Genomic DNA, 17,237 nt, shown 5'->3' on the forward strand with positions numbered 1-17,237 from the left:
TAATTACAGATAAATACGTCTGCGGATCAGATATATAAAGTTGTGATAAGAATTTGCATAGATGCAAAGTTGTAAAATAGCTATTACATTAGAAAGAGAGTGCAAACAGTATAAAATCTTTCAGGTATTAAATATAACATGTTTCTAGTAGGATCTATTACATATCCAAGTTTTTCAAACTTTACGTAGACGTAATCTGTGAGATCTATACTTAATTTTACGTTATTAAGTTGAGGAGCTCTTTTCCTATTGGCTCAATGTATATTTTTATGTTAATTTGTCACGTTTTAGGCTCAGTGTCCACGATGTAACAAACCTGGTATTATTCGACGGGCAGAATATCTGGACAAAGTGGCATCAACTTTGCATCAAATTCGCGATATTCTTTTGAAGGAAGATTCACAGGAAGGCAAAAAACATTCGCAAAATTTGGCAAAGAAACGCAAACAAGATTTTGTCGACTTCTCCGAAGATGAACGGTAACCTTCACGTATAGACAAAAACATGATGCGAGTATACTCCAACTCCTATATAATATTCCAACACTATAGATTTTATTGTTAAGTGTGAATGTTAGCTGCAGTGCTGTCATCCCATAAGCAGCCCGATCTAAACCGATTCTGTTGTTAAGAAAAAAGTGTAGACCTTCGGCTTCGTTTGTTTGTTTGTGCAGATTCAAGGGAGAGGTCACTGTTAATTCTTAAAGTAAGATTTCGTAGTCTTATATCTGTTTATCATTCTAAACATACTTAGATTACAATTTAATGCTGCCTGTTTTCGTTCTCCTCTACATAAGGTGTCCGTGAAATAAAAAAGTTCACCTGAATATTTGTTTACAGACCATCGCCGAAAGCTAACAAACTGAAGTCGATTAGAGCGAAAAAATCTGTGAACAGTCCACTTGTTATTCAGAACAGATCCGATGTCGGTGGCCAAGTAATATTTGCCAAGAAGTCAACGCCAGTTACTCCGTCAACCCCGAATATGGGGATAGTCAATTCTGTTAGCGATGTACGGCACCGCATTCCAGACTCCAGAACTCCTACAGGTGTCTCCGGGTCGATTGTGCCCAAAAAATTGCTTAAACAAGCTCTCCTGTCGCCTGTGGTGGCAAGCCAGAGACCTCAAGCTGTCGACAGTGATGACGGAACCGCGACAAGTCAAGACACAGACTTTAGCTTCTCTGGAGTTGTAACACAGGTCGAAAGAAGTGTAGAAAAGCCGCGGCTCGAAGTAGCCCATCGAAAGCAATTAACTGTTAGCGGCGCTGTTGCAGTCTCGGTGAGCGCTAACGACCATAACAACGATTCTCTTATTCCCATAGATATCATTATACCTCAGAAAAAAAAAAAAAAAATATATATATATATATATATATATATACTGTTTAAGTTATCATCAGTGTCATGAGAGATATACAGGCTTCTATCTAACATTGTTAATTTACTGTTTTTCTTAACAAGGCAATCGAGGCCACGGACAGCCCGGTAGGCGTTGCAGAGCCCCACGTTAACGCCTCATGTCCCATAATTTCGCTAGCGGACTCACCATGCTGCGCCTGTCAATGTCATCGAGCACTTAGTCCTGAAACAGCGATGAAAGGCAAACGAAGTAGCGCAGTTCAGGTTCAAAAGTAAGTTGACACAGATTTCTGTTTTATATACCATACTAGTGAGTGCAGTATTTGGTTAATATCGATATGCATATAAAAGGAAAACGTATACGCCGCGTGGTTACAATTGAATAACGAGAGTGTTTGTAAATGCTATGTTCCATATATAGTTATCTTGCATTTGCCTCACAGATAAGAGCAGCAAACGGGTACCGCATCCAGCCATGGGCCTTCTTATTTTTTGTTTTTACCGTTATAGCATTGTTTTACTATTATAGTACCATTGTTTTTAATCTTTTGTAGTATACTTACATTGGATGTGTCGACTTCAATGCCACGAGTGACGACGAAGGAAGTGTCCATTGGAACAGATCCATTAGCGGCTGATAGTCAAAGGGTTTCTTCAACAAAGGTTCTCTCTGTCGGTGAGTACTGCTGCGCTACATTGCATTCTATATCGTAAGCATATTAGGACACTTAGTGTATCTACCACAGTTGTGCATATGTCAGTGGCTAGCCGATTACAGTGGGTCAGTCTTTGTCACTTAAAAGGCAAAACATGTCTTGAAGATAGCACATATTTCAATCTAATTATCTAGCTAATAAATAGTCCCAGGTCGAGTAATGTCGTGTGTGAAGAAATAAAGAAAACTACCTAATGATACTAAAAACCTGTGGTTAACATTTGTATATCTTTTCTTTCTTTTATTTCGAGTTTTACGTCCGGTACTTGAACCGTTAGGTATTCCTTCAAATGGCTGGCTTTCAGTACGAAGCCTGTTAAGGTCCGGATACGAAGTTACACCCCCATTTGTCCTTAAGTGTAGTACCGGAACACGTTGGTAGGGCGCTATCACAGGGACAAATATATCTATTCTTTATCTGTTCAAATATGCTGTTTAGCAGGTGTTAAAACAAGTTACTGTAACCATAAGTATTTCATGACACGAAGCTTTTTAGAAAAAAAATTCTAGACATCTCTTATGTCCATCACCAAAAAAAACCACGGAGCTAACTTTTTTGTTTGTCATAACAATCAACTATTTTTTTTGTTTTTTCTTTTATTATAATACAGAGGTTCAGACTGATCGTCCATACGTAGCACCACCCAAACTCTATCGAGAGGCCATCGTTCAGACGGATTTGGGCTTCGATATTGGTGAGCCATCTGACGTTGACCAAACCCTTCAGTCTGAATCATCACATAAAAATCTATCTCTAAAGTTCGGAATTAAGGAAAACACTGCAGAAGAAATTACCGATAGTCAAATTCATGGTAACGGTAATGTTGCCGTAGAACTGCCACCTACTACCACCAGGAGACACGGTAATAGGTGCAGTACTCAGAGAGCAACAGTCCAGGCTACTAATGCGCAGCCAATGAGCCTGGATATGAGCCCGATAAAACAGAAGGCACCACCACTCAAACATCGTGAACAACCGACTATTGCACCAAGTGAACAAGAACTAAGTAGGCTCACCGATGGGCGACATATAGAACGTAATATTTTGGATGAGGTTGGTGTACAGAAGTCGTATTTCTGTATAATAATATTATATATATATATATATATATATATATATATATATATGTTGATATAGTATAATAACATAATACGATAACACATATTAGAGTTCAAGACACTGCTGAACGATGGAACCATGGCGAGTAGTAGGTTAATGTAACTAATTGAATGTATATGTATTCATCAAAGGATTATATTGTAGACTGTAAATATACAAAAATTCTGAGTCTGTCTACAATCTAACAAAGCGTGAACAATATTTTAGAAGGATTCCTTGGACTCGGTGGACTTCACTTCTTGTGAACAGCGTGTCAAACAGCACAAGATACCAGGCGAACCTGTAGAAAAAGCAGCTAAGGTGCCATCTGATGGAGAGGTTAGTTTGATTTGGAATTATCATGGCTTATTCTGAATGAATGGGTCATGACTTCACTGCATTTGTAATCAATCGGTTCGGTGCTGCTTGTTCTCGAGAAATGCTTCTTTCTCGGAGTCGAGTTGGCATAGAGCAACATGGGTAACTGTTCAGCTATGCAGTTTACTGAAGGCCAAGCTATCTCCGCCCTGAACATTAACCTTGGTGATATACACTTACGAGTTTATTTTTTTAAACAAATCTGTTACACAGCGGCTTCCAAGCAACTCGAATAGTTTTGATTGTTCATTGCAGAAACATTAGTAGGTCCTTGTTGTTTCGAGATTGGAGTAAGGTACATTATACAAATATGGAACCTAAAGTCATCTACTTCAGAAGATCAACTATGAGAGGCATTTTTTAATTAAAATTGCTGTCATCTCTTATTACTAACGATTGTAGATCGTATTTAAGTTGTAGCTTGAAAAATAATTTACGTTTATAGTTAATATACAATTAAAATATTCAGCATTATTGTTTTTGCTTCTTCCGGTTGTATAAGGTTGTCACGGAATTTTACTGGCAACTAACCTGTGGAGTCATTAAAAAACGCCTGAATACTACAGGTTCGAGCGTATTAATTAATGTGAGAGTCCTCTGTGATAAAAAAAGCGTTGGCAGAAATTCTGCTTAGTTGGCATGCACTTGTGACGTATTCTTGCCTACTGTTTATTCATACTTGCTGCGCACATGTAGGCTAAATCGGGCTAATAATGAGCAATCTGGAAAATTATTTCCCTTCGTATTTTGCTCCTAGCATATTGGTATATACGCCTAGAGATAGATACCTTAAACAGGCGTCATGAAATGAGTCGAGAAAAATCATATCGCACGCGAATCTAGCTCTACATTTTGATTTTGCGGTAATGTAAATAAGATTAATTAATAATCATAATACAAATAGTGTCTAACGTAACAACGAAATGTCTGTTTTGTAATATATATGTATTTGCTAAGCAGAAATTCAGCACATTATTGAGTGCAGTAAAGGGTATAATACCAGTAATTTCTAGTAGCTAGCTTTTTCGATTGGAACCATAATAGATCGTATTTTATTCATTGATTTGCACATTATTTGTGACGGTTAGTCGCAAGCATCTATACTACACTCAGAAAAAATGTTCGGGCTAAATAAAGGCTGCGATCGAGGTCGCAGAATCGTTCGCTAGAGTAACCTGTAACTTAGAATCTAAGACAGCACCAGCTTTAGCTTCGCGTAATGGAACATGTGGACCGCGACAGTCATCGTATTTGTGAGATTATTTATCAAGCTAGTTAGCTATGATGCTTAGACAGATTCCTGTAGGCATACTTTCTAACACGACTGTTTAAATGTCGAACTAAACGTAACTGTGGCACATGCTTGAGGGCTACGTCCCGCCTTATATGTATGTTTTTTTCATTAGAAAGACGCACTCGAGTCAATGTGTCGTAGTAGTGAAGGAAGCATACCCGAGACTTTGCCTCTAATAGTATCACCGACAAGTATATCGGCGAAAAAATCGCCTGCCGGATCAATCAGAGTGACGAATCGTACTGAAGAGCTGGCTAGCAATAGAATGAGCATTGAAGATAGCCAGTTTGTGTTGCCTATCAAAAAGGCTCTTGACTTGAGCGACGAGGAAGCCGATGATTTCATGGCAAATATCGACACTCAAATGGTAGCAACAAAACGGAAAAAGCTGACTCCTCACGGGGACCATAAGGTAATTAAAAATATTTCGTAGTATTGTGAATATCTTGGGAATTCTTTTTTTTTTTTACCAAAGTATTATGTTATTATAAGGTCACGCTGCTATATGAACGTAGATTTTAAACAATTTTTATTCAATTCTACCTAATAGCTTGATAAACGAGCACAGCAGTTTTCGTGTGTTGAACAGAGTTCAGAATGTTCGATACGAAGTCAAAAAGGCCGGCGGCGTGTTGCAAATCTCGTGATGAGTAGCGATGAGGAAGGGTCTGCAAATGACGATTTTGCAGTTCCCGCTGAACAAAAAGCGGCGTACGAAAAAGCTTCTACTAGACAGTCAAACACAGTGGTGACGAGAAATACCGCTGATTATGATGATGATGAAGAGGACGAACCAATTGCACCGCTGGACACGGAGGATATGAAGAATCTTGAAAGGTACGCTTTTCAAAAATAATCGTCCAACAAATTAAAAAAAAATGCATTATATTATAAAATTTCGATATCACATACAAAATTCACTACAACTGAAATACATCTGCCAACTTCGGGTGTGTATTTTTAATGAATGATTTTGCAGGGAAATTGAAAATTTGGACCGCGAGATGGAAGATAGCAAAAACACGGCTACGTTCCAAAAATCTCGTTAATGGAAATGCGGCAACTAGTCTATGCTATAATTTCTCTCCGGTTTATATCTGAATAATTAGATGCTGTTTTTGCCTTGTACATACCTCAGTTAAATTTAAAGCACAGTATTTTCCATAACATATTTGTTGTCAATATATCGCTATTTCGCTCGCTGATAAAGAAAACCCATGAATAATTTCGAAGTAGAGTAGCTGCTGGACATAATAAAATAGCGTGAAAAAGACCGCTAACAAAATTTTGATCAGTAGCCGTTAGGTTTGGATAACGACTGCACGTTTTGTAGTTTCAAAAAACAAATATAAATTTATTAATAAATATTTTAAAAAAAAACGCGTATTCTCATCTCCAGTTATCTAGATATCGGATCCTTCCTAGAAGAATGATTAACTGTCAACTTACGGCGGACAGTTTGGCTTAATTCGGTTTTGTTCTAAAACTCCTGATCTGTTTTTCGTAACCAAAAAAGAAACTTTAATAACATGTTGTATATTTAAAAAAAGTAGATTAAAACATTCGCTGCGTGGGAACTAGGTATACTGTGACATACTATTATATTTATATTATTAGCCTTATATTATAATAAACATACTGTAGTTCCAAGTTCCGCCATTTACCTATGTGCTCCTCAGAAATAAATCAGTTCTGATCAAACTTTTCATTTTTTTGGGCCATAAAAACCTCATTTTGAATTTCGATAAAATCTGTTTGTGTATGGGATGCAATAAAATGCACCACAATACATTTCATCGCAAAGACTGAAAAGTTTCATCATACCTACAGCTATGCTCTTTTTGGCAAATCGTTTTTATTTAGGAAAATTGAAGGCACACCAAATAAAGTTTGCAGAGTTTATTATTTCTAGCGCAGTTTGCTTATAGAATCTTTACTGCTAATCAAATGAAATGTTTCTGAGAAAAAAAAATTATTTATGTCAATTAACGAGCACAGAAAGGTTGTGATGGGCTCCATCCAGCACATTTCAAGATGATACTTTTAAGCAAGCTTTCTTACTAAGCGTTTGAAAAAAAAAACACAAGTTCTTGCAACGAGATCTCTGCTAACAGAACATGACCCAAACTTAGCGACAGGTTTACTGTAATTATCCATACAAATTGTTTTCTCGGAATATTACTAAACAGTTATTCTCATTATGAAGTACTACTTTATTGTTTTTCACAATTAGCATTTCGAATTTCTGCCGCAGCCCGTATTTTTGTAAATACAGACAGCTAGTGTGTCCCACAGAGGGCTATTTGCAAATTTTGAGAAGCTCCGCTAAAAACCTCTGCCCATCGTTTAGGCAACGTTGAGTTTTCACCAGTCAAAACCAGTTAAGGACAGTTGTAGAGCTAGCAACTGTTGTCCTGTAAGAAAATTCGATCACAAAGAACCTCAGGGATGTTCCTTCGCAGAAGATCAGTTGGCAGCAAGTTTTGTTTTGTTAATTACATTCAGTGCCAGCCTATCACAGTTTTCTGTCACCTCTGCTCATCTCATACAGTGCTCTTTGAACAATAAGCTAGTTTTAGTGATAATAAAGATTTGTACTTCATAAAGATATGAGTGACCATCAGCTGTTTTTCTCTTATATGCGTTGCGTCTTGACAAACTGACGATTGGTGCCTAAAAGGTCATCCCGTGATCAAACCATCCGCCGCCGCCGCTGCTACGCCAAAGCCTACTGCCGACTCTTCAATATTCTAATACAAAGCGTAGCTACTTGTTATGATGGTATACCCATAGGAGCTAGAATGCAGCAGCTAGTTACCAGCATAGAATCGCTTAGTGTTCTAGTTAACTAGTGTCTACGGCGACTGTGTAGATTCAAATTGCGACGTTGACCAGCAATAGTCCCATCATTGCCGCTGCTGTAACACAGATGGAATCGTGAGACCTGGCTGCGTCGCGTGTTTGCTTTACTCGAGGAAGATGTTAACATGATGGACGGTCTTGAAGCAGCTGTCGTTGTGTAAGTAGGCTCCGCCATGAACTCTACATAGCTCGCTGGAAGGTTGGCAAATCTGGGGCTAAAGCCGGAATAACGCTCCGAGTTTCATTCGTGCGGGCGACCGAGCTACAACCGACGATCCGTCGGATGAGCGCCCTATCACTTCAACGTCGTCTCGTCTATTTACAGCCGCGTAGTGTGTTGTATGTCGCGGCGGGAGGGGGGACGGTTAGATGGTTCGTTCGGTTTGATTTTGCCCATCTTGCTCGCTGCTTGGCCCGTGTGCTGTGTACTGTTATTTAGAATATTTGTTTGGTTAAATGTTAGCGCTGTTCGAAATGTCCGCGACCATGTTCTATACTTGCGTGGTCGATTTCCTTTTCTAAGATACGCTTATCGCCCTTCGTGATCTCGTCGGTCCTAAACGGGCTTGCCTTGGCTGACAGTATCCGACGGCTCGCTTCGTTCCGTGTTGGTGCTTGATTTGTGTGAACGTTCTGTTATTATTGTTATTAATGTGCCCTTATAGAGAGATATGAAATGATGCCATAGAGTGAAAATGTAGTCGAGCAGCGTACTGCTTAAGCGCGTTTTAGTGCTTTCGATGAAGTTCTAATCGTTCAGTTCAACCTCACTGCTGCAGCCTACATCGTCGTAATGTATCATCGATACCATGTTGTTGTTGAAGTTATACCAAACCGTGATCCGTCTCATAGCTACTCCGTGCAGATGGAAAACACTTCCGCAGCTGCAACGACTGGTGGCTTCTCTTCGCTCAGTTCTACTAATACCTCATTTGCTCCTAGAAGAGTTCCCTAAGCTTGCGCACCCCTTTTACAGTGGGGATTTTAATTGTTGTACGTTGCGATTGTTAGTTTTGGCTGTGAGTTTTACTGATGTGGTAGCCGTAATGACAACGATATTCACCCACTGAACCAATACGAGACCTTTTCTAACTCGAATTCTGTGGCGCCACTGACATTGTTGTTCTAACTGTATCTATACCTGCACGCCCATCTGTCCGCCCCCCGTCACGTTACGACTGTGACGAACGCTCAACGCACTAAAATAATTCAGTACATTATCGCTCCACCACCCTGTGTCGTTAAGACATCGACTGGATCAGCTGAGTCAACAGAATCACCTGCGAAGGCTGGGGTTATCGCGATCAGTCGACATTAGTGTAATAATAGGGGGCAAAAGAATTTACCAGAGTTGGTCGTGTTGTTACACAAGTAAATTGAGTGTATCCTCAGTGCACCCCTGCCGCTGACAGAGTAAAAGCGTGATTTGGTGTGGTTTCAGCTAATGTGTTGCTGCGATCAGGCCGGCCAAGCACGCAGGCTTCCCGAATCCTACGAAAGCCCTCGTTAGACGCGCTAACAGTAGTTCGAGTGGAAAACCGATGGAGTAGCCTTCCCTGCTGCTAGAGACAAGAAAGAAGTTGACCGAGAGGAAAGCAAAATACGAAATGAGAGCTTAACTTAAGCTTGTTCCGCGATATAGCGCCGGTTGTCAACAACTATTGTAATGTGGCTGGTAGTAGCTTGACACTGCGGGGTAGTCGGTCCGGAGTCCCATGATTCCATCAAGGGGGTAGTCCTGGAGATTTCAAAGAAGGAGACGGTGAAGGAGATCCGACAACCGCTCATCGTTTATTGATACGATTACTATCGTCACCAACTGAGGGTGAATGGAGACTCTAACGGGCATGGTGAGCGGGGCTGCCCAGGCGACGAATGGCAATACGAAGGTGATGCACGGCGGAGTGCCCCAAGGTGCAGCCTCGGTGATTGCTCAGTTTGACATTGCACATGCCAACAATTTGCTTGACGATGTCGTCGTCTCCCACGACTCCCCACTCGCAGACAGCCAAAACACCAGTAACAATAATAATTCGAACAATCACGATAACAACAACTCGATCAGCCAGGATAAGTAAGTTGATAGAACAGGGAAAAAGAGAGACAAAGAAGTAACAAAGTTCTCAGGTTTCTGTATATGTCTCTCCTGATTAAGGTTCCAAATAACTAGGTACCAATGTATATTTGTATATAGAGAAATATAGACGCGTCCACATTGTCTATGTGTGTTCTATCGTTGTTAAATCTGATGGAGAGGAAAAGATGAACATTCGTCTTAGGGCTAGTCTTCCTATATTACAATAATAGGTCTATCTAATCCACTACGGTGTTGCAGAAAAATATTTTTGTGCAAATGATGACCGCAAACGTTTTAAATTGATCTATATATTTGCATAGATACATATTTATGAACGTTGGATGCGTGACCGACATATTGTTGATTTATGAGCGTCCATCAAAAAAATTAACTCGAAATGATGCGGGTGACAGTAATGTCAAAAGCACCTATATTGGTAGGTCGAAGTAATATGTAAATATATGTTCGATGCATAACCAAATAGATTCAAATAAACTCAATCAAATAGTTTCCACATTAAAACGACGTATTGTTAAGCGGTTTTTAACTTATGAAAGTGACATTTTACTTTACTCTGGTTCCAAGCATGACAATAACTAAATCGGCAAATATTTTCGAAGTCTTGACAAACGGTCTGATATAGTTCCAAGCATCAGTATTTTGTGGTACCGTTTTTGCAGCGATAACTGCCGCTAGTTTTTGGGGTATGCTTGTGATGCTGTCTTAACTATAAAGGGATCCTGTTGTCACACATGAGTGATTTTTTACCGATATCTGGAATATCTGTTATTTCATGCCCTTTCCAAGCGCATGGTTTCACGATTTTCTGAGCATTACCTATTGAGGTGAGACCACGGCAGCACCCGAACGACCTGGAGGTACTCGGTGCTTTGTAACAAGGTGTTCCATCGCGCGTGAAGGCATCGTCACTGTCAGGAAACCATTCCCAGACCCGAGGCGGCATCTTGCTCTCGATAACCTTAGCATATTCCCACTGCTCTAGTATTCCTTGCGCGAAATATATTATTCCGGTGCGTTTGCCAGAACTCATAAATCGCATTATACTTTTATTGAATGTTAGATTTCTAGCACGACGCAGTCATCAAGTCGTTTGAATAAATGATGGGCGTTTCTTCAACAATTTCAAAATGAGATTCATCGAAGATATAGACTTTTTCAGTTTTCAATAATTCAATTTCTACTTAGTTTGTTTAATGAAGGCGAGCTGGTTTCACTTTATCTTTCGACCGAAGTTTCTTGGTAGCTCCACTAACCTTGAAGCCAGCCCACTTGAGTCGGCGGCAAAGCGTCATTTTTGACACAGTGGGTTCACGCTCTTCTAATTTGCTCTGGAGGACATTATACAAGATAAATTTATCCTTTTTAAGCTCGTAAATAATCACACGGTTCACCTTTTTAATTAATTTTTTAGGTTTTTCTTAGATTCTAACAAAGTTGCTAAATGAATGTTAAAAAATATGGAAAGTTTCCGCAGTTTCACATTGTGCACGTTTGTTTCAACCAAGCAATCTGCTCATCAGTGACATCTCTTCCTCTTCCCATTTCGATATATGTACGGAAACACCCAATATCACCAGAAAACACTCCAACCGGTCAAGCTCACTTAAACACCACGACCTAGTGCTTCAGTGGGGGCAACAGTCGTGTCAGGCGGTGAGAAAGAAGGCACCGGTTATAGACTGTGCACTAACTACTAGTAGAACTAACACAAAATATGAATGCTGAATTTGCTGAAATCTGATTACAGCAAGCTGTCACGCCTACGATCTCTAAAATACGATACGGCAGTTTTAAATATCGCATCGTCTATCAACAGTTTGAAAATGTTCGTTGATGTCTTTACAGACAAGTAGAATACCAGTGCAAAGTAATCCTGCTTTTATAAATCGAAAACTCCTCGAACATATCCCGCATTGGCGCTGAACGATGGCCTTGAAAGATGAAACTATTTGATTCACTTTATTTGAGTCTATTTTATAGAGCACCAATAGCATATTATATATATATATATATATATATATATATATATATACATTGAATATTTCGAGAAAGAACCGTTATCGATAGAAGCTAAAAAAGCATAGCTTCATGGTTAACTAATATAATAGAAAATAAGTTTGAGGCAACTTTTTTTAAATAAACTATCGGTATAAAATAATATGTTGACGTCTTGCTTTAATTTAGAAAAATCATCTTAAAGATTATTCAGGTGTTGTTAAAAGCTATAGACCTGATTTGACTAATCACCCTTTCCGAGAAATTCGCTAGTACCCAAAGAAATCACATCATTAAAGAGTTGATACGGAAAATTCACCGATATATTCAATACCATCTTCTACGTTGGGCTATTTCGCACAACCAGGGATTTATTCACAAATATATATCGATTTGTATACTCAAGGAAACCTAGTGCGACCAGTGCAATGCTTCATTTGGAATTACTTCATGTTGCGAGAAAATCTAGATATGTCGCATTTTCTGAGAATATTTTACATTTGCAGTTACATGCGTTTGTAACAAAAGCACCAATAATATTTCAGCTCAAAAGACTTACGACGACGGAGGCGCGCGCCCACAACGGAGCGGAACGTAGGCGAACACGAGTGTGAGGTGTGTCACAAAAGGTTCCGACAGATCGGCCATCTGACCAACCACCTGCGACTACACACAGGTAAATTTTTTCATCAATTTTACAAAAGATATTTTAAAAGTACAAATTATTAGGAAACACTCAAACTGTGTGAATTATTTTTATTCTAGATTTTCAGCGCGTTCGTCTTATTTTTATCTACTACTGTTCGAATTATATAAGAAGAGAAATATTATGTTGGTGTTGTTATACATGAGATTATATATCGAAGGCTTTTTTCATATTTTTGGAGCTACTGTTTGCACCGGCAGGTCTAACTAATATGCAGTAGTTTACCTATTTTTTTAAAGATATAGCTTTCGCTCTAAAAAACTATACCTGTAATTATACCGACATTTTATTTTTCATTCGTCGAATTAGGATTATCTCGAGAATAATTTTCTCAAAAGCATGCCCGTCCTGTCTTATACACTGAGATAGTTCTTAAAGCGCTCGTTTTTAACAAGATTATTTCTAATTTGAATTGAATAGTTTATATATGAATAGTACCATAGCAGCGATAATAGAAAGGCAGCAGCAGCAATAACAGAAAGATTTGTACTGAATTGCAGGCGAGCGCCCGTTTGAATGCAACATTTGCCACAAACGATTTACGCAAGCCGGTCACTTGGTATCTCATATCCGGTCACACACGAATTCGCGTCCATATCAATGTCAGTATTGCCACAAAAGGTTTACACAGAGTGGACACCTCACAAATCACGAACGCCTCCATGTCGGTAAGTCTATAACTAACCTGTGGTTGCGATGTGCATTCGTAAAAAATTATTGACGGAACCTACTAACTACCGTTTTACTTTAAGTCTTAAATATAAATAAATAAGCTTAAAATACAGTCCAAAGCTTCTACAAAGTATTGTATTTGTATTATATATTTTCTGTTATTTATATTTGGATGTATTGAAGATTAAACTTATAATCAGTGACTAGCTTGTCGTTAAAAATGTTATTGGAAGCATTTTTTTGCATTTGTGATTATCTTCTCACTGTTAATTGTTTTTTTTTCATATCATATTCTCTTTATTTTTGTGCTGTGGCAACCCTGTGGCTATTCCAACTCCGATAACAGGAGAAAAGCCGTATCAGTGCAAAGTTTGTTTCAAAAACTTCACGCAATCGGGTCATTTAGTGAACCACATGAGATTACACGACGGCAAAAAACCATTCCAGTGCCCAATTTGCCACAAGAAGTTCACCCAATCCGGGCACCTGCACAACCACGTTAAGTTACATGAGGGCGGCAAGACACATCAGTGCGAGTTCTGCAACAAGAAATTTTCGCAGGTAGGCGTTCAATACACAAACGTATCTAATCAATGTACTCCAGACGAATTGCCTTTGAGACGTAGACATAAAGAATCTGGGAGAATTATGTCGGCATGTTTAAGATTCGTCGTACGTCGATTAATTAACGATTTTACAACAACATTTGGTGCTCAAACTTTCTTTGCTTACCATACTGAGTTTTTATTCGTATCTAGCTACTACATCCAGCTCAATCAGAAGAGATAAAAGACTGCGTGAACAAACTACTTTATTTAATATCTATTAAAATCTGTAAACAAATTTTACCTTTGGCTATATGGCGGTAATAAACAGCAGAACTATAGAAGAAATATAGAACAATATAGAAGATACTCAAGGGATGCGTTATCCCTTAACGTGTAAGAGGCATTTGCCTTAATTTGTAAGAGGCAAACTCTTTTAACATAGCATTTATACCCAGTACACTATGGTGTCGCTCTCAATTAATAGGAATAGAAACAAGCATCGTTTCATGTTACTTGTTTCCTTTCATCCAGGCGGGTCATCTAGTTGACCACATTCGGACGCATACGAACGAGCGACCATTCGAATGTTCGGTTTGCGGCAAAGCTTTCGCGCAAAACTCTCATCTAACTGCTCACATGCGGACCCACCGAAATATTGTTCTTGATCCTCCGGTCTCATCAGCCCTGTCAGCATTAGCTGCTGCACCCGTAATGGCCGCGGCCATGGCACCGCCTCCACCGCCCCCGCCAACGCATCCAATGGGTTCGTCAATGGCGTCAATTGCCAGCGTGGCCGGACTTGGTCCCGTTGGTGGTTCTTGCCCGCCGGTTTCGACAATGGGTCCCATGAACACTATGAGCGGAGCTCCCGCCCCAATGTACCCCCCAGCAAGTGCACCTCATTTATTACAGTTGACGACAGCAACAGCAGCAGCTATGGCGGCTCTACAAGCAGCTCGCCCATTGATTGTACGCGTGAAGCGAGATGAGGCAAATGCAGGAAACGACTCGTCATCATACGGAGTTACTAATGCTATGGCAATGGCCATGGGCGTCGGATCGTTGCACGGAACTGACAATGATGTCTTGACGGAAGTTGACATCGAAGACGAAACACAACCCGGGGAGGTCGCCGAAGATATGGTAAGTAGACTACAACGAGGAGACAAGCAGATGCCTCATACACCAGTAAACGGGAGAACTGAAAGGAAATCTTATACAAAAGCAAAGAAAACACATGTTGGACACCTTGTGACGCGCTATCGTATTATTGTAAAGTCATTTTGATGTCAGTATTGGCTACCTAATATTGATGACATGTAATTTCATACAAAAAGATAACGGTAGTTTAGAAAAAGAAAAGGTAAAGGTAAACGCTATTTATCTTTGATAATATTTTACCTAACTTATAACAGCACCACAAACGTTTGTCACTTAGGTTTTGTGTTTGGGGTGATTGAGCCATATTGTTGTCCTGATTATACTCTTTTTGAAACTAATAGGCATCAGTTCTTGTATTTTGACTAATATTGGACTCCACTATTGTATTTCCAAGCGGTTGGTGCAGCCTTCAACGTCAACTGCAGGAGCGGAGGCAAGGATCAAAACGGAGCCGGTTTCTTCAGCAACAGCAACAGCAGCCGTTGGAGCGTCTCGATCTGTATCACTCGGGGGTCCCACGGGAGGTGGGAGCGGAGCTGCTGGCGCAGGACCTGGTGGCAGCGCTGGAGGTCCCGGTAGTTGCCTTGAGGAGAACAACTCAAAATTCGAGATTGGCGAAGATGTGGCTTTTGTAGCCTCCGTTATGCAGCACGCACAGGAGGTCGCCAGTCTCGGAGAGCTCGGCAAGGCCACTGATCCGTAAGTATTGCTATCTTACCTTGAGTTAATAATTAGCGAGCTACGTTGTTGCCAGTTTCTGTGGCTTTGGAAAATCCATTAAGGCAAAACGAATACTCCAGAATAAGAGTTAAATTAGAGGCTTTCAGAATTAGTTTAAGTGGCGTAAAAAACTTTGATCAATGGTCTTTTGGCCAGCTATCAGGACGAAGTTTTAGTACGCTTGATCCTTTGTGTGACATGTTTGAACGATATTTTAAGAAATCTACACGCCGATATCGTTTTACTTATAATTAAAAGAGTATCTGTGAATTTTTGACTGTGAATTGTCAGCGGTTTACGGTCCCGAATCGTAGCCATTTTCAAAAATCATCTTATTTACAGATAATACAACCGTATCCGTCAAGAACGTACCCCTCGGCATGTATAAGTCATATTATCTAAAAAATAACTTACACCATTCCATTTCATGTAATGCCGACTTTGTATGTCTAAATATATAGTAGGTTTTCACAGAATCTCTTGTCGTTTTGTGCCATTTTTGATATCATTTAGGGTGCGGCTCTTTTCTATTCAGACCATGATTGATGGTGAGGAGATTGGTGCGCGTGATGGATGAAACTAGGAATTCAACATTACGATGCTGTTGTTATTGAACGATCGTGTTCCACGAACGTCACTATGGTTTTCGTTATCGTCAAAAAAAATGTTGACATTATTGCTTGACTTATTAGAGCATTGCTTCTTAAAATGTACACTATTGTAGCGATCACTGGTCATTTGTCGAGGACAAAAAACGAGTGCTTTTTCGAACATTAGAAGCCGCAAAATGCCAGGTAGCAACAGGCCAGCATTTACGATTGAAAGGAGCGGATCAGGACACACATAATTAGCAACGGTCGGATTGACGAGAACTTATTAAATCTAAGAATCCTTCCAAGTTGTTCAACTTCGAAAATGGAACGGCACAGCACACTACGATAGAGGACCAGATGAGCGCCCCTTTGGCCACTCTTTTATCATACCACAATCCTGCCTCAAAAAATAATGACCCGGCAATAAACTGCAAACAGACTAGCAGTAAAAAAAGCGAAAAACTTGTTCATATAGATCTCCGGTGTGGCCACGCCGCAACATACAACTAACAACACAACACCATTACCACAAGAGCACGTGTCAAAAAACGTGTAAAAAAGGAGAGAGTGGGGATAGGGATAAAACCTTGTGCAAATGTACTTTAACTATTAATATGTACTTTATTATGAAATAGTAATAAAAGGATTGTTGATTCTGTAAATAAATAAACGGTTTTGTATACAATCTTGAACAATTTACCCAGATGGCGTGAGGTTCTCATTTATTAGCATTAGTTAACCAAACTGATATGTATGAGACAAGAGTCACTTGACAGATATATATTATGCAGATGTAAAATGAAAATTAGACTATCGAAAGGCTGTTGCCTCACTCATATATATATATATATATATATATATATATATATATATATTAGCTAATAGATAATCTAATAAATTGAATATATCATGGTGACCTTGGAAGCATGTACGAGAGACCATTTATCCTGAAGTGAAATCGAAAACCTGACCTCGTGGCTCTTAATGCGAGGCCCTAGCCACAGATTCGGGCTCTCTGCTATTGAGAGAACTAAC

The 17,237-nt window shown here is 39.6% G+C and overlaps 2 protein-coding genes and 1 long non-coding RNA gene across 10 annotated transcripts in view; 2 read left to right on the forward strand and 1 right to left on the reverse strand.

The window, feature by feature from the left end:
• LOC111254661 (uncharacterized) overlaps positions 1 to 6,014 on the forward strand; it is a 7,260-nt gene extending 1,246 nt beyond the window's left edge. For 2 of the 3 annotated variants that reach the window (XM_086975787.1, XM_086975788.1), the window contains exons 3-11: positions 292 to 479; positions 840 to 1,281; positions 1,464 to 1,633; positions 1,916 to 2,037; positions 2,688 to 3,130; positions 3,404 to 3,514; positions 4,960 to 5,259; positions 5,419 to 5,684; positions 5,827 to 6,014. In XM_086975787.1, coding sequence (XP_086831913.1) covers positions 292 to 479; positions 840 to 1,281; positions 1,464 to 1,633; positions 1,916 to 2,037; positions 2,688 to 3,130; positions 3,404 to 3,514; positions 4,960 to 5,259; positions 5,419 to 5,684; positions 5,827 to 5,896 — 2,112 coding nt within the window. In that variant the 3' untranslated portion in view covers positions 5,897 to 6,014. The remainder of the gene's footprint in view (positions 1 to 291; positions 480 to 839; positions 1,282 to 1,463; positions 1,634 to 1,915; positions 2,038 to 2,687; positions 3,131 to 3,403; positions 3,515 to 4,959; positions 5,260 to 5,418; positions 5,685 to 5,826) is intronic. The other variant, XM_086975789.1, reaches the window with a different exon arrangement.
• LOC147754457 (uncharacterized) lies at positions 5,360 to 6,077 on the reverse strand. Its single transcript, XR_015317819.1, has 2 exons — positions 5,981 to 6,077; positions 5,360 to 5,689 (listed from the first exon to the last, which is right to left on the reverse strand). It is a non-coding gene; the product is annotated as an uncharacterized LOC147754457 (long non-coding RNA).
• A 757-nt stretch (positions 6,078 to 6,834) lies between these two features.
• On the forward strand, positions 6,835 to 16,907 carry LOC111254664 (uncharacterized). Of its 6 annotated transcripts, none has more exons than XM_086975808.1 (8): positions 6,836 to 7,866; positions 9,151 to 9,783; positions 12,348 to 12,478; positions 13,009 to 13,176; positions 13,527 to 13,741; positions 14,260 to 14,871; positions 15,284 to 15,588; positions 16,123 to 16,907. In XM_086975808.1, the coding sequence occupies exons 2-8, from the start codon at positions 9,539 to 9,541 to the stop codon at positions 16,184 to 16,186; spliced, it is 1,740 nt and encodes a 579-aa protein (XP_086831934.1). In that variant the 5' UTR covers positions 6,836 to 7,866; positions 9,151 to 9,538; the 3' UTR covers positions 16,187 to 16,907. The 6 variants fall into 6 exon arrangements, with proteins under 6 accessions (XP_022671488.1, XP_086831934.1, XP_086831936.1 ...); XM_086975810.1 differs by lacking the exon at positions 6,836 to 7,866 and adding an exon at positions 7,942 to 8,081; XM_086975809.1 differs by lacking the exon at positions 6,836 to 7,866 and adding an exon at positions 8,088 to 8,316.
• Positions 16,908 to 17,237: the final 330 nt, after the last annotated feature.

Source organism: Varroa destructor, unplaced genomic scaffold (genome assembly GCF_002443255.2).
Source record: "Varroa destructor unplaced genomic scaffold, Vdes_3.0 BEIS01000007.1, whole genome shotgun sequence".
Classification (NCBI taxonomy): domain Eukaryota; kingdom Metazoa; phylum Arthropoda; class Arachnida; order Mesostigmata; family Varroidae; genus Varroa; species Varroa destructor.